The sequence below is a fragment of the Grampus griseus genome (assembly GCF_964374135.1).
Source record: "Grampus griseus genome assembly, chromosome: 3".
Taxonomy (NCBI): Eukaryota; Metazoa; Chordata; class Mammalia; order Artiodactyla; family Delphinidae; genus Grampus; species Grampus griseus.
This window is the reverse complement of record NC_139019.1, coordinates 29201480-29227631: the sequence shown is the minus strand read 5'-3', so window position 1 is coordinate 29227631 and position 26152 is coordinate 29201480. Positions and strand designations below refer to the sequence as shown.

The 26152-nt window shown below is 40.1% G+C and overlaps 1 protein-coding gene across 1 annotated transcript; it reads right to left on the bottom strand.

Moving 5' to 3' along the window:
* On the bottom strand, positions 1-26152 carry IL7R (interleukin 7 receptor; the record flags this gene model as incomplete). The annotated part of the gene is made up of 8 exons (XM_082651951.1): positions 1-504; positions 921-996; positions 1940-2033; positions 3503-3671; positions 4686-4843; positions 9807-9964; positions 21554-21692; positions 26071-26152. 8 exons carry the CDS (start codon positions 26150-26152, stop codon positions 1-3), a joined length of 1380 nt encoding a protein of 459 aa, XP_082508077.1.

Here is a 26152-nt window from a genome sequence, read left to right as displayed (position 1 = left end):
TCACTGGTTTTGGTAGAAGCTGGACATGGTGACATAGGCTTCTTCTTGACTTGATCTCAAGGAAGTGAGGATGGACTGCCCCTGGGCAGCAGGGTTCAATGTCAGGGTTCCGGGTTGGAATGGAAACAGAGGGGGCAGGGTGCTGTTTGTAGTTCCAGGGCCAAGCAGCAGGTCTCGGTACAGGAGAGGCCCATTCTTGCCACCTTCCTTGCAATCTGGGGACCTGGAGAAGGGGAGTCCAGGGGCATCACACACACTGATGTTCCCAGCCAGGCACCTGAATGACGACTCTCCTCTGAAAGTTTTTGGGCTGATGCCTACATGCTCGGAGGGCCAGTTGGGGCCCTGCATACCCGCTCCGAGCCTCTGCTTCTCAGACTCCTCTAGCTGTGGAGGAAGAGGATCTTGCAGAAAGCCTTCTGCTTCGTCTCTAGCTTGAATGCCATCCACCTTATGAATCTGGCAGTCCAGGAAACTTTCAGGATTGAAACTCACATTCAAATTCTGCACCAAAAAAAAAAAAAAAAAAAAAAAGAGAGAGAGAGAGGCATTAAGACTGCACCAGAGAGACACATCAGCAAATGTTCTGTTCAGGAAAAGAGCTCAAGAACTTTCCAACAGGGGTTTACCAGGGTATGTCAGAGAATTACCCACATGTTCTAGTTGACTCTCTGCCTCTGGAGGTGCTGTGATACTTCAGGGTCTGAAGTATCCCTGGGGAAGTCTGGGAAATTCTGAGACTTGTATTTCATTTTAGTTTCCCACCTCCAGGAACCTGCAGCTGGCATCTTATGAGGGACCCTAGTTATGTGATACACGAAAGACCGACACTTGAGGTTCAGCCATTCCTCATCCTGCAACATCATTCTCGGCTGCTGGGATGCCTCTGACATAGTGATGGAAGCACCAGACGCACTCACTTTTTTTGGTTTCTTGCACAGTTGTTCCAGAGTCTTCTTATGATCAGGGAGACTGGGCCATATGATAGGCTTGATTCTGAAATAAAAGGACATTGAAGATGTAATGAATGGTGGAGGGAGCAGGCACAGTAGACCTTCCCACTGACTCTGAGCCAGGAGTCAGAAGAGCAGATTTCTAGCCTTGGTTCTGCCACAACTAGGTGGATGATCTTGGACAAGTGACTTGCTTTCTCTGGGCCTCAGAGTCCCACCAGTCCACGGAGGGGTTGGACCAGAGACCATTGTCACTGATCTACTCTGTGAACGAGACAACAGTGATACACCCCTGGCCAAGAGCCCTGGAGAAAAGGAACAATAAGTCTTGGCAGTGATGTAGCTATGAAACTAAAATCTGATCTGTTCATCTACTCCCCAAAATAGGCTTTGTCATCTTTCTTTTCTCTTCATTGGCAGCAACTCCTCTGCTCTGATTTTGGTGGAAGTGAGACATACTTTCAAAGTTACACAGGGAAATTGCTTTAGGGTGGTACTTTAGAAACTGGAGTATCTTGGGGGGCAGCGGGTATGTGACCCTGTGTTGAGGGCATCTTCCTAAAAACATTAATAACTCTACTGAAGTGTGTCTAAATGATGAAACAAGCATGGCCCTATCATGGGGTAGAATGCAAAAGTCTATGAATTTGTGTGCTGAAAGCTAAGACTTCAGAAATATTCTGCATTTCCCATGGGTCCCTCCAGCTGCCCAGGCATTCTGGGGGGATGGCTCTTACCCACTGAGGACACTTGGGAGGAAAGGTTTGCAGGGAGGATTTGCCCTATGTTCAGTTTATATATTTTTACCTCTTGTGAAATTAACTATGGAAATTCATCAGTGCCTGAGGATGAAGAGGGATATAGGGCCCTGCAATTCCTGAAATGCCTTATTCCCCTTTGCAGTTTTCTCATCAATAAACAGGACTAGAGCTCTGACTGTCTGGAATCCCACATAAACACTCTCTTGATTAGTTAAAGAAATTCACCTTTTTTCCCACAACACACAGGCCAGAACGACCATCAGAGCCACAGAGAAGAAACTCAGAATGATGATAATTAGTAAAACAGGATCCATCTCCCCTGGAAGGCAAGGATAGATCTTGGTTAGCAATCATGAAGCGTGCCGTGGGGGAGACTTTCAGGATGCTTTGAGTTTATTTAGTAACTTGGGCCCATTTATTATTTCGTGAAAGTTGCTTTTCAGTAAACAGGATGATGTACTAGCTTTTATGGGGGAATTTGGGCTTCAGTAAGTGACAGTGTTGCTGAAACAGCCTCTGTTCACCGGTGCTGAATAGAAACGTGGAGACAGAGTTTTGGGTGAAATAGAAAAGAGTAGCTTTTATTGCTTTGCCAAGCAAATGGGGCCACAGCGGGCTAATGCCCTCAAGACTACGTGACCCACCCTGGAGGGGGTAGTGAGGAGTCTTATAGTGTTCAAGGGGCAGGGCGTAGTCAGCTTGTGGACATTCTTCTGATTGGTTGGTGGGGAGGAAATGGGGAGTCAGCATCATCAACCTTCTGGTTCAAAACAGTCTAGGGTCTACGTTCTTGTGGTCAGCAGTTTTCATCTGGTAGGGGTGTGCTTCCTGTTAAAAACAACTTGGGAATGTGTGTCAGGCCTTTATCTGTATCTCTCAGGGAACCATGAGTTCGGTGGCAGATGTGGCGGATTTATAATCTATACATTGTTACCAGTTCCCCCGCCCAATAGCTATTCTTTGTTTCTACACCTTCACATTTCTCAATCATTAACTCTTGAGTCAGCCTTTCAGTTCAAAAGACAGAGACACAGGAGCTTGTACACGGTTTCAGCACCGACTTAGGTGACCAGGTCCAGAACATCTGTCACTTGGAATTTAAAAGTGACCTAACATTAAAGACAACAGTACCCCTGCCTAACTTCCACCACCAAGAGAGAGAAGCTGAGCAGGGGAATGATGAGAGATGCTCTACCCTGCAGCTTCAGCAATTCCTAGGGTAAGGACGGGAGGCTGGTGCAGAAGAGCTGTTCCGTGCATCCCCCAAAGGGAAGGTATATGTGGGGTGCTCTGGGTCCCCAGTGGTCTGCCTGAGCTATGCCCTTTGGTTCTTCTGGCTGTTCTCAGTTCCTAGACCCCCAGGATATCTTCATTATTCTAGAAAAGGAGACATGGGAAAGCCACACCAGCCTACCCATCTGCCACCCTCTATGGTATTCCCTAGAAGGACTTGGCGGGACCGGACATTGGGATCCCAGTCTGAATTGGTAAACTAGAGGTAGTGGGTGGGAATTTTGTTCAGAACTAGTGGCTCCCAGGAGTGCCCAGGACAGTAAAGTCCAGACAGCCTACATCAGCTGATCAGTGACTAAGAGTCTACTTCCACCCCTTCTTCGTTCTTCACAAAAGGGGCAAAGATGGCAGGTCATTTTTCAAAGAAAGTGTAAGAATGCCCTCTGGGGAGTTCTAACTTGTGGGTTTGTTTCATCTCTCTGGCTCTCACTGTCTCTCACAGACTTTGACATGCAAAGCACTATGGGGGGGGAACAGACTCCAGTCACTTCTCACCTGGGTCATTGGTCTCTGGAGTTCTGAAGTGGAAACTTGGACTCCATTCACTCCAGAAGCCTTCAAAATAGTTGGTGTTAGGGATGGACCGAACTTTAATCTCATACATTGCATTGGGTTGTAGCTTTCTCTGCAGGAGCATCAACTTTGTACTGGATAAATTCATGTGCTGAAGAGCAAAAAAAGGCCACTACATTTTTAAGGTGGAAAAAGAGGCGGTGCTCACATCTCCCAAATCATTTCAAGTTGAGTGTCTTTAGTCATGTGGGCATTCTCTGGAGGTTCTCTCATATTTGTTAGAAAAAGGAGCTCTGACGTGGAGGGTTTGGAAGCAGAATTGGGGCAGTGTGTGTGAACTCACAAACAATGCTGCAAGTGGTCAAGGAGGGCAGTGATAAAATGGGTCTTTTTCTTTATTCAGGTGGGTTGGGCTCTCCCAGTCAGGGAGGGTATAAATCACTCCCAGGCTCCCACCTTCCTTTCCACAGTCTAATCTCTTCTTTTTCTTTCCCTCCCATTTCACATCCCATGGAGAGATGAAAGGGAATGGTAAGGTTAGTGAGCAAGAATCATTTTCCTCTGGAAAGATATAATTCTACAACATGAATAGCAATATAGAGACACAGTCTCTCCAATAATGTGTGTCATCCTTAGGAGGAAAAAGTACTCTATCAATTTGATGGGTAAAAAGTAATACCTATGGTCATGTACATTTAGATTTATTTGATTATTAGTTTTTTATACTTATTGAAATTACATATTTTCTATTTTGTGAGACATTTCCAACTTTCTTGCTAATTTTTCTATTGTCATATTTATCCTTTTCTTAATGATTCATAAGACCTTTTTATATTTTAAGAATATTAACCATCTGTCAGTTGTATGTGTGGTAATTTAAGCCTAATTTCTATTTTTTTTTTGCGGTACGTGGGCCTCTCACTGTTGTGAGAGCACAGGCTCCCGTTGCGGAGCACAGGCTCCGGACGCGCAGGCTCAGCGGCATGGCTCATGGGCCCAGCCACTCCGCGGCATGTGGGATCTTCCCGGACCGGGGCACGAACCCGTGTCCCCTGCATCGGCAGGCGGACTCTCAATCACTGCGACACCAGGGAAGCCCTATTAAGATATTTTTATATACATCTTCATAAATTTTATAACGTATAAATGTAGTTGACCTACATACCATCCAATCATTTTCATTTTTTTCCTGACGGTAGGCTACCTCATGCATTAATTCTTTCACATACTTCTTTTGTGAGTGCGATGTATTAAATGTCACCTCAAAGTCATTTGCTCCCTTGCGATAGATGACTCTTATGTCAAAAGGAGCCTCAGGTTTAACTGAAAAGGAAAAAGAAATGAAGTCATCCTACGGGGTAGTCGAGGAAATAATTATGATTTTTAAAGTTCATCTACTCTGAAAATCACATTCCTTTTCTGGGTCAGTAAAAACCATTTCTTCTTCTTCCCGGTTCAAAGCCTGACTACATTTCCCAGCCTCCCTTGCAGTTGGGTGTGTTCTTGTGAAGGATGTGGGTGGAAGTGATGTGCACCGCCTCTCATCCTGGCCCAGAAACCCCACATGTGTGACCCCATGCTTGGTCCCCTTCTGCCACTTGGAGCCATACGTTGAAGAGAGTGGAGCCCCAGGATGGAGGAGCCCTGAATGTTGCTTGAAGGAGCACCACCCACAGGTTAGAAACACCCATTTTGGCTCCTACATGAGCAAGAAATAAACTTATGGTGGTGGAGATATATGTTTTAGGGCATATTGGTTACAGTAACTAGTGCTAATTTTACGCAGAAAACATATTCTCTTCTCCTTTTGAGTACTAGAGGACTTGTTACTAACTAGCCCTGAAGCAGGAGAATTTGAACTTTGAGTCTTCATTATTCTGCTAAAACCGGGAGCCTTATACCTCATCTCAGTTACATGGAAACTGGGGATCTGCATCCTGGCCCTGGCTCGTAACTTCTGGTGTAACTGCAGGTTGCCTGCTCCTTCAGTCTTGTTTGCTTTAGCTCTAAACTCTTCTCTGGCTTCTTCCTCCTGTCTACCTGCTTAGGATCAGAGGCACCATATATGAAATACTGTGGGAGGGAGAGAGGTATTATTTCAGGCAGAACAAACCCGGAGAAAGGTACTGAAATCCTATGAGCACATGTGTGTCAGGACACCTCCCACCCTTGACTTGGGGTTTCCCTGTCTTGGCCTCTTTGTTGTTCTTTCACTAAAGCCTGGGAACTTAGTTGTCTAGGGATGGGGCAGCCACTTGTTTGCATGGCTGATCTCAGACAGAGATTGGGAGATGCATAGGTTAAAATCTAACCTAAACCTATTGTTAATGAGGGAGTGTTCATCACAACTTTGCGCAGTAGACTGAGCTGGATTCCAGGCTATATGATCTGGGCTTTAAGACTGACTTGCTGACCCAGTAAAATGAGCTCACGTGGTGAAGTTTGGCCCCCTTGTCATAATCACTTGCTCGTAGTGGTGGCTGCCTAAATGTCTCCTGCCTTGATTCCCCCAGAGGTACTGAAAAAGAGGAAGTGCTTCTTTCTTTACCCTTGGATGTCTTCTGCAAGGGGAAGTTTACCTTTTTTTACCCTTAGATGCACTATAAATAGGGAAGATACCCCAAAGGGAAGCAGGAGGAAAGGTAGTGGGTGTAGAGAAACAGAGAAGACTGTCAGTCCTTTGACACCAGCCAAGCCAGTTTCTACCTGCCATTCAAGGAAATGATTAAGATTCACATTCTCAACAAAACCTTTGACACTGAATCCCTTGCCGCATCCCCATCTCCCAAGGCCTCTCAATAATGGAAGAATTCAGGGAAGAACAGACGAATGTTGATTACATACTTACTAAGTGCCAAGCTCTTAACTTATGCCATCTTGCATCAACACTCACTCATTGCCAGTGTACTGATGAGGAAACTGAGTCTGAGGGGTTAATTAGCTAAGTTCAGCCCCCATAGGATGAGTTAATAAGATGTAAATCCAATTCTGTCTGATCCTGAGTCTCACTCTCCTTCATTTATTTATTTTTTTAAAAATTTATTTATTTATACAGTAGGTCCTTGTTGGTTATCTATTTTAAATATAGCAGTGTGTACATGTCAATTCCAAACTCCCAATCTATCCCTCTCCCCTCCCCTTCCCCCCGGTAACCATAAGTTCATCCTCTAAGTTTATCCTGTGAGTCTGTTTCTGGTTTGTAAATAAGTTCATTTGTATGGAGAACAGTATGGAGGTTCCTTAAAAAACTAAAAACAGAGCTACCATATGATCCAGCAATCCCACTCCTGGGCATATATCTGGAGAAAAACATGCTTCAAAAGGATACATGCACCCCAATGTTCATTGTAGCACTGCTTACAATAGCCAAAACGTGGAAGTAACCTAACTGTCAGTTGACAGAGGAGTGGATAAAGAAGATGTGCTATATATATATACAATGGAATATTACTCAGCTATTAAAAAGAGTGAAATAATGCCATTTGCAGCAACATGGATGGACTTGGAGATGATCATACTAAGTGAAGTAAGCCAGACAGAGAAAGACAAATATCATATGATATCACTTATATGCAGAATCTAAAAAGTGATACAAATGAATTCTCTCTCCTTCACTGAGCTTTTATTTCTGTGCTCAGCTCTCTCCTACTGGCTTGTGCAGGCTCTCCCCAGACAGTTCTGCTTCTAAACCCAATGGTACATTTGAGCAACTTAGAAAAAGGTGCTCATTCCTCAAGCAACATCTTAAAAAGTTAATTTATTCTTGGCACAACTTGAACTATTACATGAATTTACCCTGACAAGAAAAGGGGGAAGACAGAAGCTGCCCCCCAGGCTTACTGGGGACCCACACCTAAAGAAGGAGTTGTGAGTGAGGGGATTGGTGGCTGCAGGGGACCTTTGGCTCTGGGGTTTAATCAGCAGCGTCTAATGTCAATTTAGTTAAATGACAGTTCTATTAATGAACTGTAGCATCAGGAACCAGAAGACGATGCTACTGGGAGACATGTCTCCACCACCGCTCATGCTGCTTGCCCAGGCGTGCTTTCCAGAGCCCCGAGGTGCTCACAGCACCCCTTTGTAGACCTATGCTACCAGCAGAGTGCACACCCTGTCTCTCCTCTGGTCCCTCAGAGGAGGCGGCCGGTCAGGTTTTCCATCTGCTGGGTGGTACAGAATGTGGACTTCGAAGAGCACTGGGCGTATGAGATCTGGAGAGTCTGATGGGGCAGACTGCCACCAAGAGCCTGTGGGCGTGCCCTGAGTGTTCACATGCTCACGCACTAAGATGCATGTGGGCCCTCTGTGCTGGGGTGGGTTTTTGTAAGAAGGGGCTCTCCCCTGGGGCTTCAGGACTCTGTCACAGGACTGAGACTCTGCCCTCTCTGCCTGCTCTCCGAGAGTAAATACATATTTGCAATGTAAATGATGGACTTCTAGATATAGTGCCCTGTGCACAAACTGAACACCCATCCATAGCAGCCTAGTCTCCAAATGACCAAAACTCAGCTTGCTTGTGTCCCAATACTCAGAGATAGCCTGTCGTGCCACCGCCCCTAAGCACTCACACTGGTTGTGACTAATGTCTCTTTTCTACTCTCCCTCTGCTTTTTCTACAAGATGACTGTTCAAACATGGAACTTCTGCTTTTGCCCTTTACTCTATTAGTGGTACAAAACTGAGACTAGATTCCAAGTTTCTCTTTGTCACCTCTAATGAGTATTGCTCTCTTACCTTTAATTTTCTTTTAGGAGGGTGAAGGGAGGCGGTTGAGAAGAGGGAGAGACAGAGCCATAGTATTTAAAACCAGAAAGAGAATGCACCTCTTCAATCACTTTGAACAGTTTTCTCCCTACATATATGGTTTCACTTGTAAACCTCCATAGGTAGAATGAATACAAGAAGTTAGAATTCCATTGCACTGACATACCATAACTGGCTTAGACGTTCCCCTCTACCAGGGTATCTCCGAGGTTTTGAAAAAGAACCTTTCTTACCTCAGTGTGATAAATCTGTAAGTAATGGGAAAACTTTTTGTGTCTATATTCCCAGTCTCTCTGATCATTTTATTTGCTTGGTAACCGAATGGTGACTTGATAATTAATACTGACTTACAACCTGATAATCGAAGGGATTTACTGAAATCCATGATTCATATTATTATGTATATTATATAGAACCAAGGGAAACATATAGATAAATTTAGCAATTCAAATTGTACTTTTTTGGGAATATAATAATTATCACTTTTCTGACCAAGTGTAATATGTATATTCTACATACATATTATACTTAATATGTATATTCTAGGCCAAATCAGATATGACTGCATCACTCCTCAATAGTAAGTCTCCTAGGAAGGTGTGATGGTAATTTCATGTGTCAACTTGGTTAAGCTATGGTCCCCAGTTGTTTGGCTAAACACTAATCTAAAGGTATTTTTTTTTTAAGACATGACTAACATTTAAATCAGGAGACTTTGAGTAAAATAATTACTCTCTAAAATGTGGTAGGCCTCATTCAATCAGATGAAGGCCTTCAAAGCAGACACTGAGATTCCCTGAAGAAGAAGTAATTTTGTCTTAAGAATGCAACATAAAAATGCTGCTTGAGTTTCCAGACTGCCTGGTCTGCCCTCTGGAATTTGGACTCAAAACCACTATATCCACTCTTACCTGAATTTCTAGCCTTCTGGCTTGCCCTACAGATTTCAGACTTGCCAGCCCCTAAAATCATGACAGTCAATTCCTTAAAATGAATCTCTTTTTCTCTATCTATCTCTCATCTATGTATCTATGTATATCCATCTATCCTATTGGCTCTGTTTCCTCTGGATAACTCTAATACAGAAGGCATATTTACTTTTAAAAATAACTTGATAATTTTGCTAAATACACTCACAGATAGGTGTGTGGGGAGAAGATTACAAGGAATTCAGGAAAAGGTAAGGTGAGGAAGGAAAAGACGTGTGTGGGTGAAGTACAGGAGGCCCAGCTCCAGTTAGACACTTCACACAGATGAACTCTTCCTGCAATCTGTAAGTGTCAATCACCCTTTTTCATAGCTCAGTTTGAAGACCCTCAGAGTTCTCTCACAGTAAGAATAAATAGCATAAGCTTCAAACTTTCATTTCTCTTAAGAAATTATATGCATTAGAGAATTTGATATTTTCTATTGTAAATAGTTTTCATTATTTGTCTACTTTAACATACAGAAAGTTCAGAAACAGATGTCTGTCTTCCGATATCTGAAAAATGGCGACATACCCCCATATACAACTTCTTACCTATTTTGACTATGTTCATTTTTTTGCAAGTCATGCTTTTTCTTCCAAGCTTCACACATATTTTACTGTCTCCAATCAGTAAGAATTTCTTTGTCTTGATGAGATACATCCCTTGCAGTTTATTAAAACTCAGGCAATCTACCTCCAAAAGGGCCCCACTGTAGAAACAAAAAAGGAATTTGTCTTAATTCAAGTAGGAGTTTCTGTATAGAAGGAATAGCATCACATCCACTTTTCATTTGTGTGGCTTTAAATTTGTCCATAGGGTAGATGCATATTTGAGAGAGAGAGAATTAAAATAAAATAGCTTTTTGCTGCCATTATAATCAGCATTGATTTACTCAGGCATTAGATGCAATTGAACCTGAAATAGTTAAAGCATGTTCATGAAAATAATGGAAAATTCTTATCTTGTAATAACTGATTGTTAGAAGATAAGTACTTTCTTTAGGTGGGAAGGTAATTTCTTTTCTTGATATCCTGCAGGAATAAATTGAAAAAATAAAGCCTGTAAAGAAATAGTGACCAAAAAAGGGTTAAAGGAAATAATAAAATAGTCTAAAGGATTATATACATAAAACCATATACACTTAATGGGTAATTTGGGAATTTTCGTAGGTAATTTTGGCTGAGTTCCACTTTTAACTCATTAACAGACTTTAAAATCAACCCTTCTCCCCATGTTCCTTAGATTAAATGTTCTAGGAATTGAATTCTGTCACTTCTCTGACCTCCTATTCCCAATTAAAATCAGGCTTTCAGGAAACTGAAGAAAAAAGAATGTTGCCTACTATGCGACCACATCAAAAGCTCCAAATTGTACTCTTTAAAAAAAATTCCTATTTTAAAAAGAAAGTATGTTTTAGTTCCAGTAGTGGCAGAGTAGCTTATATCACACTAACCATCAACATATGACTACCAAAAACTTTGAGCAAGATATTTTTGAAAATACTATTTAAAAGCATTGGAGAAGAACCAAAAGCAGGCAGACACTAGGGGAATTTAATTCTTTAGAAAAGGGTGGATTAGATCCTTGTTTCTAGGTTGTATTTTTTTTTCGGTACGCGGGCTTCTCACTGTTGTGGCCTCTCCCATTGCGGAGTACAGGATCAGAATGCGCAGGCTCAGCGGCCATGGCTCATGGGTCCAGACACTCTGCGGCATGTGGGATCCTCCCGGACCCGGGCACGAACCCGTGTCCCCTGCATCGGCAGGCGGACTCTCAACCACTGCGCCACCAGGGAAGCCCTTGTTTTGTTTTATCTGAAGGCACTTCTCAGGTCACATTATGATGGGCATTTAGAATCTAACAGAAGGCCACAGTTTTACTGTCTTGAGAAGTTAGAGGACAGAGTTTCGGTTGACCTGAGTGGCTGGGTATTTTTAAGGGAGAAAAACCTAGAAATGAGGAAACTTTATACATAGAAGACACAAAGTCTGCATATAAACTGCTTAAATTATTATATGTCCCCTTAATTGTGCAGATGTGGAGGAAAATCCAAGGAAACCATGGCAATAGCTAGATGGCTCTAGAAGGAACTAAGAAGATATTTTTGGTGCTGCCTCAAAAGAAGAATTTGGAGCTTAATCCAGCCAAGTTAACTGAGTAACAGAGTTAAAATTAACACTTGCCAGAGGAAGTTATCAGAATCCAATCAATCAATCAATCAACAAAGCACCCTATTATCCATAGTGTCCTTCCTACATTCAAAAGCTGCTACAAAAGAGCAGAAATAGAAAAATGTGACAAACAGTGAAGATAAAAAGCAGTCAATGGAAACTGAAGCCAAGAGGACCTGGATGTTGGAACTAGCAGAAAAGAACTTTTCAACAGCTTTTGTAAATATGTTAAACAAAATATTGTCATAATTATTGAATGAATGCAGAATCTTAGTGGAGATGTGGAAACTACAAAAGAGAACAAAATGAAAATACTATAACTGACAAGTACAAATTTAAAGTTTTAAAAAATGTACTGAATGTATGGGATGGATGTAATAGCAGATAGAAGGCAGAAGAAAAGGTTGGTGAAGCTGAAGATAGATCAATAGAAATTATTTAATCTAAAACAACAGAAAGTATTATTGACCTGTGGGACAATATCAGATAAATAAATATGCAATTAGAGTTCCAGAACAGAAAGAAAGAATTTGGCTACAAAATATTTAAAGAAATAATGTTCTCAAATTTCCCAAATGTAGCAAAAAATATCAACTTTTAGGTTTAAAAAACTCAGCCAATCCAAGCAGGATAAATACAAAGGAAACCACACCTAGGTACATCATAGTCAAATGGCTGAAAAGCAAAGGCAAATAAGAAATCTTGAAAGCATCCAGAGAAAAGTATCACTTCTCATCAGAAATTATGTGAATGAGAAGACACTGGAATAATATATTTAAAACTCTGGAAGGGGAAAAATATGTCCACTTTGAATCCTTACACTACAAAATATTCTTCAATAATGAAGACAAAATAAGGATATTTCCAGCTATATAAAAATTGAGATAATTTGTTTTAGGAAGTACTTTAGACCAAAGGGAGATAATAATAGGTGGAATTTCAGATCTACAGGAAGCAATTAGGTTTACCAGAATAAATAAAGAAGCCAATACATATTTTCTTCTCTTAAATTCTTTAAACATAAAGATTGTTTAAAGCAAATACTGTAGCGTTATTGTGGCATTTACAGTATATGTAGGGACTTCCCTGGTGGCGCAGTGGTTAAGCATCTGCCTGCCAATGCAGGGGACAAAGATTGGGCTCTAGTTTGGGAAGATCCCACATGCTGTGGAGCAACTAAGCTCGTGAGCCACAACTACTGAGCCTGTGCTCTAGAGCCCACGAGCCACAACTACTGAGCCCACGTGGCACAACTACTGAAGCCCACGCGCCTAGAGCCCATGCTCCGCAACAAAAGAGGCCACTGCAACGAGAAGCCTGCACACCGCAATGAAGAGTAGACCCCGCTCTCCACAACTAGAGGAAGTCCATGCACAGCAACGAAGACCCCATGCAGCCAAAAAAACCCCCCCAAAACCCAATATATGTAGATATAAAATATATGACAGTAGTACAAAGGGTAGAATGTGATAAATACAACTATATTGTTGCAAGTTTCTTATATTTTACATGAAATAGTACATTAACTCTAAGCAAACTCTAAGAAATGGTTGAATATTGCAACAGTTAGAGTAATCTAAAAAGAGATAGTGCCCAAAAGTGAAAATAAGGAAGAAATTGAATGTTTCAATAGTTCCCTTTCTTTCAAAGAAGTTCAATTTATTATTAATAAGCTTTCCTACAAAGAAAACTTTATGCCCAGATAAAGCTAGTGAATTCTATCATATATATACAAAATAGTGCCACTCCTACACAAATTCTTTCAGAAAATAGAGGAGAAATGAATGCCTCCCAACTTATTTTATGAAGTTAGCTCAAATCTGGTACAGAAAACTGGCAAAAATATTACAGAAAAGAAATTTACAAATTAATGTTCCTCAAGAAAATGTCAATACATTGATATTAACACATAATGATAAAGTGGGATGCATGCAGGAAATCAAGGTAGGTTCAACAATCAAAGATCAATCAATACAATCACCACATGAACAGAATAAAAGGCATAAATAATCTGATCAACTCAAGTGATTAGAAAAAGCATATGACAAAATTCAACATCCATTTATGATAAAACTCTCAGCAGACACATCCTCAACCTGATAAAAGGCATTTACAAAAGGTCTATAGTTAATAACATACCTAATGGTGAACTAGTGAACAGTTTTCTCCTAAGGTAAGGACAAGGCAAGAATATCTATTTTTCACAGCTTTTATTCAACAGTGCACTGGAGGTTCTAGCCGGTGCATAAGGCAAGAGAAACAAATAAAAATCACCAGTTTGAAAAGAAAGAAAATAAGACTTTCTTTACTTGCAGACATGTTTGTTCACATGGAAAACTATAAAGGCTCTCCAACACAATCACAGGAACGAATATAGTGAATTCACTAAGGTCGGTATACAAAAGTCAATTATATTTCTATAGACTGGAAAATAAATTTAAAAAGTAATAGCTCCACTTATGATAGCAATAAAAACATAAAATGCTTAGAAATAAAATTAATAAAAGATGTTTAAGGCCTTTGCAATGGAAATTACAAAACATTCCTGAGAGGTATTAAAGGAAATCTAAATAAATAGAGAGCTGCATTCATGGATTAGCAAACTCAGTGCTGAAAAATGGAAATTTCCCCCAAATTGGTGTATGTAATTTTAATCAAAATCTCAGCAGGATTTAAAATAAGTCGACAAGCTGATTCCAAAATTTATGTGGAGGGCTTCCCTGGTGGCGCAGTGGTTGAGAGACCTCCTGCCGATGCAGGGGACATGGGTTCGTGCCCCGGTCCGGGAAGATCCCACATGCCGTGGAGCGGCTGGGCCCGTGAGCCATGGCCGCTGTGTCTGCGCGTCTGGAGCCTGTGCTCCGCAACGGGAGAGGCCACAACAGTGAGAGACCCGTGTACCGCAAAAAAAAAAAAAAAAAAAAAAATTTATGTGGAAACCCAAAGAACTCAGAATAGTCAAAACAACTTTGAAAAAAGTAGAACAAATAAGGAGGACACAGAGCACTTGATTTCAAACTTACTATAAAGTTATGATAATCAAGACAGTTTGGCATTGGCACAATGACAGAAATATTAATCAATGGAAAACAGAGTGTTCAGAAATAGACTCATACACATAAGGTTACTTGATTTAAAACATGCACTCAATCAATTCAATGGAAATAAATCTTTTCAGCAAATTGTCCTGAAACAACTGAGCAAATGTGTGGAAAATATGAACCTCAATCTCACAAAAATTAATTGGGTATGGAGTGTAGCTCTAAATTTAAAGATTAAAACTGTAAACTGTTTAGAAGAAAACATAAGAAAATATCCTCCTAGATTTGAGTGTAGACAGACAGTCATCACACAAAAAACACTAAACATAAAAGAGAAAAATGAAATACATTGGACTTCATCAAAACGAAAACCTCCTGCTTATTAAAATATGTCATTAATAAAATGAAATGGCAAGCTACAGACTAGCAGAAAATAGTTGTAGTACATATATCTAACATCAGAATTGTATCCAGAACATATAAAGAATTCACATCCATCAATAATAAAAGGACAAATAATTCAATGAAAAAAGACAAAAGACTTTAACAGATACTTGGCAAAAGAAGACATACAAATGGCCAACTGTACCTGAAAAGCTGGCCAACGTTATTTGTTATTTGAGAAATGTAAATAAAATCATGACATACACTTTCAAAGCCAAATATTGGAAGTGATGTGTAGCTCTCATACATTGCTGGTAGTGGAATGGTATAACTACTTCGGAAAACTTGTTGGGTAGTTTCTTATAAAGTTAAATACACACCTACCCTGTGATACAGTAATTCACTCTGGGGTTTTTACCTCAGAGAAATGAAAATATGTACCAACAAACTGATTTGTATAAGAATGTTAATAGTAACTAAAAAGAATAGCCTCAAACTTGAAAAAACTCAAACATCCATCAAGAAAGGATTAAAAATTTGTGATATATTTGAACAGTGGAATTAATATGCAGCAACTGAAAAGATGAGCTATGAGATAAACATCAACATAGATAAATCTCTAAAACGTTTTGTTGTGTGAAAGAAGTCAGACAGAAAAGAGTGAGCAGTGTGTTATTTCATTTATGAGAATTATCAGAAACCGGCAAAACCAAAGGCTGATAGATTTCAGAACTGTGATTGCTCACAGGAGATGAGGAAAGACTGGAAGGGGACCTGAGGCATCCTTCTAGGGTGAAAGAAAAGTTCTGTATCTCAACTGAGGTGATGGCAACATGTCAAATATGTTTCTCAAAACTCATTTAATGGACTTCCCTGGTGGCGCAGTTGTTGAGAATCCACCTGCCAATGCAGGGGACATGGGTTTGATCCCTGGTCTGGGAAGATCCCACATGCTGCGGAGCAACTAAGGCCGTGTGCCACAACTACTGAGCCTGCACTCTAGAGCCCGCGAGCCACAACTACTGAAGCCCTCGTGCCTAAAGCCTGTGCTTCGCAACGAGAAGCCACCACAATGAGAAGCCCGTGCACCGCAACGAAGAGTAGCTCCCGCTCGCCGCAACTAGAGAAAGCCCATGCACAGCAATGAAGACCCAACGTAGTCAAAAAAAAAAAAAAAGAAAATTTATATAAAAAAAAAGTTGACTAAAGAGTTGAAGTATTTACAAAAAAAAAAAAAACTCACTTAATATCTGTACATTTTACCATAGGTAAACTTTACCCCCAAATGAATGGTAATCCAGAAAGAAAGTGAAATTAAATTAATAAACCACATAAACAATAAGGAAGTAAAGCAGAATATGTATTCTTACTGTAAAAATAAACAGTGCAGAGTAAAAGTAAAATTACTCATTTCTTTCCTTCAACCCTCTATTTAATTCACGTCTCCTGTGATAACCATGATTACCAGTTTGTTTTTCCTACATGGTCTTTAAATCCAGCCAGATAGCCCAAAAAAGAGGCATAGTTGGGTCAAATTGCAAGTGAGGATTGTGGAAGAAAAAAGTTTGCTTTCCATGAAGAGAATTCTTCTCATTAATCAGATTTTTAAAAAAATTATAGGGAGTATAGTCTAAAAAGGTCACTTACTTCCAACAACCAAGAATGTGTGTTGGTTTTCTATGGTGAGTTGGATGTGTGTGCACTCTTCTGTGCATGTGCCCATGTGAGCCCTTTCCAGGATCATTCCTGAAGTCTGAGCAGAAGGAACATGTCTGTGTGGCTTGAGGCGAGGTGGGCATGGAGTTAAAATCTGAGGAGAATGCCTCAGCTTTACGTGAAGAACCTCTCACCTTTGGGCTGCTGTGGTCTTTGTGGTTAAGCTCTTGTAGTCATGAAAACGTAAGACTGATGAATAAATTTTAAGTTTAATAATTGGCTAAAAATATTTATTGTTTGTGGGACATTCCTTAAAAATTTCCCCCCCAATATAGTTCTTTGTTAACTGTTATTTAGGGTATGCAGCTCTGGCTTTGAGTGTGTGTGTGTGTGTGTGTGTGTGTGTGTGTGTGTGTTGGAGTTTCTAGAGTATGCCCCTTGTTGGGCTACATGGGTTTTCCCATTTGGAGAAGAGTAAAAATAAAAAGCAAAATTTTAAGGTAAGCTAGATGGATACCAAGGAACAAACTTGAGAAGAATGTCAGATGGAAAGTTCTGAAGATGGCAACACTGTCATGATTTGATGAGTAAGGTTGGAAGAGGAGAACTGGGTCAGGATCCCATTTCTGAACTTTAGGTAAATGTGCTATGGAGGAATTAGAAGGAAATGGCTTTTGGTTCAATCATTGAGTTTAGGATATATTTGTAAGTAAAGCATGTGTGGAATATTCCATTGCAGATCCTTAACATGTAGCAAGGTCCTGGTACTCTTGGACATTTAAGAAGAATCTAAAATCGTATTCTTAGTTCATTCCTGCTCTTCAGGGAGTGCAAGTAATGAGCAAGAAAAATAAAGGATCACCATATTGCTGTCTTGTGAGCCTAGGCATTCTTTTATGGGGTCTGAGCTCTAGGAGCTGCCCTATGTGGAGGGGAAGCTGCGCCGGAAGACTAAGAGACAACTGTGGTCTAGAACAGCCTTGCTTTGTGCCACTAACCCTGGCTTTAGGAGATTGGAGGAAACTGTGTCCCCCCATGAGTGGCTCAACTCAATTCAATCCAATTCATTTCAATTCACTTAAATTAAAACAGCTTACTTGGTTGCTAAGTGTGTATTGCTAGGACTGGGAATGTTCTGGGATTTCACTGGCCAACACAATAGCCATCACCCCACATGTGGATGTTGAACACTTGAAATATGGCTCATCCAAATTGAGATGTGCTCTAGATATGAAATACCAGACTCTGAAGATGTAGAATGCAAAAGAGTGTAAAATAGCTCATGAATATTTTTTTCACACAGATTATAGGTTGAAATGATAATATTTTGGCAATATTACATTAAATAAAATATTAAAATTAACCTTCACCTATTTCTTTTTTTTAAATGAGGCTACTAGGAAAGTTTAAATTACGTATATCGCTCACACATTTGTGGATTACATTGTATTTCTGTTAGATAGAGCTGTTCTAGGGTATTTTGGTGAAGAGATCACTACACATACCCAAGTAGTACTATAGGCTAGCAAATTTGGCCCTGTAGGAGCTTCCTAAGGGACATCAAACCTAAGCCACTCACACAAATTCCTTTGTTCTGAAAACAGGGCGAGATTGCTTGGGACCACTGCACCTGATTCTTCACCCCAATGCCACCTTCCTAAGCCTCCTGCAATCGCCGGGAGTTTAGAGTGATAAATACATTTCTCTTGTTGGTGCAAACAGATATTTACATGGAAATACTAAAAACAGCCATAGATTTTATTCCTCATTTGGCCCTAAAAGACAGAATCTTCTCAAAAGTATTAAACACCTTTGAAAGTTGGTATGGATTACTCTAGAAATGACTAAATTAAAAACACTTGACAGATATTGTTAGTTAAGTCAGAAGCATGAAGTAGATTTGGCAGGATGCAGCCTGTGATGTTGGTGGTAATTGATGAAAACAAAAAAATGACATATTTGAAGTGGTATCTGTAGGCGGTACCTGGGAGTGACTGTGGTGCCCCAAGAATGTGGAACTAAAGGAAATATAATTACCTTCTGAGCTGAATATGAAAGTTATGCAGACACCTAAAAAGCAGGGTCCCACATTTACATGCCTGTGGTGTCCACGTGGGTAATAGAAATGAGAAAAGGGAGCCCAACTTCAGGACTGAGATTTAATTCCCCATCTATAGAAGCAATCAAAATTTTGTTCAGCTAATTTTTGCTGTCTAGGCCCAGCATTACTAAATCTGATTTTTAAAGAGATACCTAGATTTTTAAATGATGGCCACTAAATTTAGAAAAATTAACACTTTGAGATACAAATCAAATTAACTCTGGTCTTAAAATCAACAAACAAATTTTCTTTGTTTTGCTGTATTTGCGGAACCTTTGGATCACATTTTTGATGAAAATCTGATGACACTGAGAGAATTAAGTACCATTTACAGGCCATAAACCAGACACTAAACCTTCTACCCCAGTGCAAGGTGATTGCTAGGATCAGAGCTTAAATGACTCCCCGGGTCACAGAGCTAGTGCCGCTACCTGGATTCCAACCTCCCTGCCTGTTTCCAGAGCCTCTGCTTTGTCACTCCAGGTACCTGGGAGCTGGTTAGGGTTCTGGTGAATGAAGAATTTCTAGATCCCCCAGTGAGAGTGGATTTATACTGATGTACAACCTACTGGCCCTTTCTTTCTCTCCTCCCCCCAAACACCTGAGCTGGGGGTGAACATTTGGGTCACTATGATAGTTGCATCTGTCCATGTAAAGTTGTCAACTGGAGTGCTGGCAATCCAACTCTGTGATTTTGGCTAATCCAAGTCCATCCCTGAGAGATGGAACTAACTGCACACTGCACACTGAACACTGAACACTAAGTAATGGGTTTCTGAGCCTGGGAGACTGGCGGCCAGATCAGGCAATGCTTGTTAGAAAACGTCCCTGGTGAGCCCTCTGGGAAACAGCGCCTGCTTTCTATCAACAATCCCACCTGTGTAATGACTTCAGCAGAACTCACAGTTTTCAATCATTTACAATTTCTTTCTTTATAAATTTATGTTCACAGAAAAACAAGCTCGAATAAAGCTAGTTTCATTGTGGAAAAGAAGCCCAACCAAAGCAGCAAGTACAGCACTCTATTTAAGTGGCTTTAACTTGAGCTACGTCACTACTCTGAACCCAGGAGCTGCGCGAATCTCTCCCTCAAGGTGTGGATACCTTTGCGAAAATGGCTTTTCTCCAGAAGCACCTTAACCTACTAAGGGCTTCATACTTATACTTTCACACTGAAAACGTGTCTTAAAGCAATCGCTTTCCAACAGAAATATCTGAACCCAACTGAAAAACCCAAACGGAGGCTATGGACAGGTTAAAATATGACAGGAGAAATCAAGAGACTTGTTAAAGGAAGAGGGAAAGTTCGTTCAAGTGGCCAAGGAAGTGGTCAAATACCATTGTGAATGAAAGTGGACAGAAGGTCAGCCTCAGCCTCCCCAAGAAAAACCACTGCAGTTCACCACCCGGCTGGCTGGAGAGCCCAAAGCAGACCTCTGTGTTGGAGAGGGTTTTGCCCACAAAAATGAGTGCATCTTTTTTTTTTTTTTTTTTTTTTTTTGCGGTACGCAGGCCTCTCACTGTCATGGCCTCTCCCGTTGTGGACACAGGCTCCGGACGCGCAGGCTCAGCGGCCATGGCTCACGGGCCCAGCCGCTCTGCGGCATGTGGGATCTTCCCAGACTGGGGCACGAACCCATGTCCCCTGCATCGGCAGGCAGACCCTCAACCACTGCGCCACCAGGGAAGCCCTGAGTGCATCTTTTGAATGAGTTGTTCGGCTGCCTTAGTGGAGTCTAGTTGCTGCACAGATTCTGAACATTGTAGGTTCCTCTTCTCTTGATATATTTTATTCCTGGAAAGCATGTTATAGAAGTGAACTGACAGAGGCAGACTGAGAACACACTATGGAATTCACGTCCAAGGTCATATTTATCCAATGACCATAGCAGAAGACACTTCATGAACAGATGTAGGGAATTAATGTAAGACGTGGGATTCAGGGCTTGTCTAGACTATATATTGTGGAGGATTGGCTGAGTGTCTACAGAATTTACGAAGCCCTCTTTTAGTACTGGTGGATCTTGACTTACTTTCCTTACTAGGCAACTAACTAAAATTAGGTCATCTGATATGAATTTGGAAATAGCCACAAGTCAGAATTTCACGGTCAAGTATTTTTTTCAAGTCATTAGAGATAGTAACCCTTGGCAACAAGAGATGATTTGTGAAAGAGGGAGAAGATAAAGTTCTGAGTTCTTTACCAAACCTTCAAACCAGACACAGACTTTCTTTTTACCTTTTCTCAGAGGCTCCATGAAACCAAGAGCCACTTTATTTCTGTGGATTTTTGGAAAACTCGTATTGAGAGTACCATCTGAAGTCAAACTGTGTCAAGGGGATGGCAGCTGAGTCTAGATTCATAGAGTTTTGACTTAATGCCTCTTTTTCATTCCTTATTACATACCAGATATGTCTTCTAATTAAATTATTAAAGTATTAAATTATTTAAGCATCACATCTCCCTATGAGGTGGTATATCTTATTTAACAGGTGAAGAAACTAAGGCATAGAAAAGTTATACAACTTACTCTAGATTAAAAAGCTAGTAAGTGCTCGTGTTGGGATTAGAAACCAGGCACCTGCCCTCAAGTGCAGCTTCAAGACACTACATTGTCTCATGTTGGGCAAAGAGCTTTTGGGGGATGAGTGTCCCAGAAGAACCAGAATTTAAATTCTGCCATGAAGTCAGGAGGGAAGTGGGATCTCCTACATCCATACTATCATTTGGCTGTAGCAGCGGGACCTGAAAGATGAGCTCTTGGGAGTTGCTTTGCTTGAGTCTCTTGGTGAGGGACAAGGAGTTCCAGGAAGTTTTTGGAATTTATTCAATTATAATATTTGATAATTAACTCCCACACTCTCACCTTTGCAGCTGGTGCTGTACAGTATACAAAAGAGAGACAGATGATTTCTAAGCACCCACTGAAGGCACCATTCCTTACCATATTTCAAATTCCATATTGGTGCTGTTGACGTCTGGGTCGTCAAATGCACAGGTCAGCAAGTGCTGGGATCCATCCACTTCCAGCTGACTGTAGCACGAGAATGAGTAGTCATCCATTTCTGCATCGTCAAAGTCTCCTGGGAAAGAACAAACCTACAGCTGTTAATGAAGCCAATAAGTGCGTCCTTTTGAAATCTGGAGGGACTGATAAAATGGCAGCCTTCTGTGGTGGACATAAAGGAGTGATGGTTGTTTATCTAAAGAAGGAAAGCCCAAAGACATAGACAAGAAATAGGATTTCAAACAAACAAAATCACAAAACCAAAACAAAACCTAATGTGCACAGATTTTTTTCTAATAGAAAAGAAGTCATCACAATTAGTAAATAGCCTCCTAAGATTTCTAAATATCTCTGCCATTGGGTTAGTGCATTGGAGGTCTAGAATGAGACACTAAACACACGCTTTCTCTTATATAGATGGGAATTTCTTTTGTTTGTATACATTTCAAATGAGATACTTTATTATTTATGTGCTACCTAATCTAGTCTTGGGCTTTATTACTAATCTTCATTTATTCCCTCCCAAGAATTTTTTTTGAATGAAAGAAGGTGATAGCTAACTTGCATTCAGAAGTTCCCTTTTTTAAAATGGTAGCTTTCCCTTGCCTAAATAGGCATCCTAACTAAAAGTACCATTGATTATCTCCATTGTGTGAATATTTATATAAGGCAACTTGTCTTAAGCTACTAACTGAGGCAAACATGATTAGGAAAAATTACATGACATGAATCTTATAGATACTATTTCTGAGCTTATACAATCTTCTTTTAGAGATATTGCATTTTCTAGGTATTAGCAAAATTCTGGAAGTATGTGGGGAACCAGAATTTTTTTGCCACCACTTTTGGAAAGTATTGTCTGTCAGAGAGAGTATTCGATTTCTTAAGCTGGGTTGAGGCCCTTAAGATTATATAGATATTTTGTGTGTATATTTTACAATATTTAATAGAGAAAACTATGCCAGCAAATAGACTCCAAGTGGGATCTGAGAAAATCCAGAGTAACCAAAGCCATTCTCAGGCTGAGTGTGAGCTATGATTGCTTCAAAATCCAATGATACTAGAAATTACTTTGGCCCATTGATACTAGAAAATAGATGCTCTAGGGCTTTAAATAGGATAGACAATATACTAAAAATCAAACCCCAGTTTAGTGTCCTGTAGGCCATGGGATTACAAGCAGCATCCACTTTAATCAATAACCCATTAGTTCGATGGGAAAGTTACTAAAGCTGGTTGTGAGTGGATCAACCAGTTGAGAGAAGGGTCAGTTCAGTCAAAGTGACAAATCTCAAAAAGCCACATCTAGATAAGAGCTGTGTGCACTGCTCTTTCTGACTATACCTAGAACCCATCCGGCTCACAATTCTGCCACCAGCAAAGACTCCTTATGTAATTTCAGAAGAGTATGGCCCTCTTATTAATGACAATTTTAAATAGTGAGGGGCAGCCCACCGTTTAGGGCTCCCATTTCAAAACATATTCGTTCCTAATCTCATAGAGTGAGATCTAGTCCCTTAATTGCTGGCACATTTCTTGATGGAATGGTTCTGTGTGGCTTTAGCCTGCCCTTATATGGCAGTACTCATGCTCTCTTAATGTTTTCTCTTCTTTAGAACTTCCACCAATCTTGTACAACAGAACCTACATTACTATTTGGATTCAGACATTTGTGGATCATCTTTGACTCAAAAATTCTGCAACATGCAACGTAAGCCAGAGAGAGCAGAGTCTAGCAGATGCCGGGTATTAACAGAACAAAGCACTCCCACTATCCTTAACCATCCAATCTGGCAAAGTGAGCTTGCTGTATATTCTTATACATTTTATAAAGCGGTGGCCATTTACAATAGCCAAGACATGGAAGCAACCTAGATGTCCATTGACAGATGAATGGATAAAGAAGCGGTGGTATACATATACAGTGGAATATTACTCCACCATAAAAAAGAAGGAAATAATGCCATTTGCAGCAGCATGGATGGATCTAGAGGTTAAGTAAGTCAGACAGAGAAAGACAAATATCATACGATATTGCTTACATGTGGAATCTAAAAAATGATACAAATGAACGTATTTACAAAACAGAAATAAATTCACAGACATAGAAAACAAACTTATGGTTACCAAAGGGGATAGTGGGAGGCGGGGGGAGATAAATTAGGAGTTTGGGATTAACATATACACACTACTATATATAAAGTAGGTAAATAACAAGGACCTACTGTATAGCACAGGGCACTATACTCAATATCTGATAGTAATCTACAGTGGAAAAGAACCTGAAAAAGAATATATATATATATATATATATATATATATATATATGTATGTATAACTGAATCACTTTGCTGTACACTTGAAACTAACACAACATTGTAAGTTAACTATACTTCAATAAATGAGAAAAAAAGCAGTGGTCGTACAATTAAAATGGCCATGTTTTGAGAAACAGCTCATTGGCTCTTTAGCAGGTGTTACTGAGCCAAGTTGCTTTGTATACAAGAAAAATTCTCCTCAATAACCTGCAAAATCGCATGGCATTCTACAAAGAGAATGTTATACCTGCTCTAAGCTTAGCTAAGCATCATATACACAGTGGTTAAGACCTCTGGCACCAGAGCTGAACAGATGTGGGTTAAAATCCTGGCTATTCTACTGTGTAGCTGTGGTCTTCCATCAGGTTACTCGACCTTTCTAAGCTTCAGAGTTCTGATATTTAAATTCATGTTATCATGAGGAATCACTGAATAAATGTATACAAAGACTTCTTAGAACACAGTAAGCACTCAGTCAGGGTTAGCTACTTTATCACATTTTTTTGAGAAATAAGTAATGAAAGGGTAAAATAAGAATTCTAATTCTGAGAATGTACATGAAACATTTGGGCCTCCTTTGAAAAAGAGTTCTCTGTCAAAGATGTTATTATGACTATGGCTTTGAAATTACATAGAGCTTTTAACAGCGAGTTAACCTATTAATTTTTAAAAGCTCATTATAAAAATTAGGTTTTTCGAACTATGTATTATAGACAAGGCAGTGTGGTTTAAAAGCTTCCTACTGAAAGGGCTTAGTTGAGTAAAAGTCTAAATGGTTTGGATTTTTAAAAAGTATCCCTTTCTTCTCTTGATCACTCTTGTGGTTATCAGAGAACTAACTTATCTTTTAACAAACCACAGTTGATTATTCTGAATTCCTGACACTCCAAATCGGGAAGCATTTTGATGTAGTCATGTGGATGGGTGGTTACAAATCTCCTAAAAAAACCCTGAAATTTAAAGAGTTGAAGTGAAAACTCAGCTTTCAATTAAAATTGTTAATTTCTTTTCAAAATAATATGACCAGCAGGGAGAAATAGAAGGGATATACTATACTCCAAAGAGTAAGATTTATGCGTTACGTGCCAAGCATCTATCTACAGACACAAGACAACATTTACCATGAAATAATCATCATCTCCCACAAAGTCATTTTTTTACGGTCACACTGTGAAAAATGTCAACCCTCTGAAAAGTCCCTTAAAGAGAATATTCTAGGGATTTCCATCCTTAGAAATTACATAACTTAAGATATCCAAGCTGATTCATTAGACTGATGTGTTTGATATCTTCGTTAAGCAAACACTTTGTAAGTCTTAAAGTGAAAGCATTTAATTTTCAGGAGCAATCTGGTGGTCCAAGTTTCCAGGTGGCTCCTCTGGACTACTTCACCTTTGTGTACGGTTCAGTTGTAATTACAATGGATTTACAAAGTAGGCAGCATCTGCCTCTAGATACTAAGTATTTTAAGGATCCCAAAGATAATTATTATATGATGGTAAAATTGCTGACATGGAGATAGTTAAATATATTTCAATGAGAATTCGCTCAGATCTTAACCCTATTCAGTTATTCACTAAGAATACCACACGATTCTACCAAAACTAAAGTATTTTGAAGAAATTTTCAAATGTTTGTTAAATGTGTACTATGTTCTAGATGCTAGAGTAGGTGCTGAGGATATAGCAAAGGTAAGTGCAGACAAAGCTGTTGTTCTTGGATATTATTTTATCTTGAAAGTGAAGCTTTCAGAACCTTCTAAAAACCTAAACAGAACAAAATGAGCTTCATTTCTTGACAAGAAAAAATTACCTTGAAGATTCTCCAGCAAGCATAACCAGTGTGTCTCTGTGGGTGTTCTTTTTGTAAGAGCAGAGGCATTGACCGACATGTAAGATCCACACTGAGAGAGTCAAGTGCATCCCTTGACAATTCTAAGCCTTTACAAACCACTCACAGTGTTGTCCCCAGGCCCCCTGTCCTGCTGCTTAGAATGCACAAAACGCCTGACTACATGGCAAGCCCTCAAACTCCCTCTAACCCAGTGCCCCACTTTGGTCTGTTAGGGATCTGAGTAACCTGAAACAGATGCTAGAGATCATCTGAAATCCTAAAGAAAAGTTAGAAATGACTCACCATTCTCTGCGTAGCCACTTTCTCCAGAAACGGCTTGAAGTAAATAGAAAACCATACCCAAAGCAATACCTAGAGGTGTCAT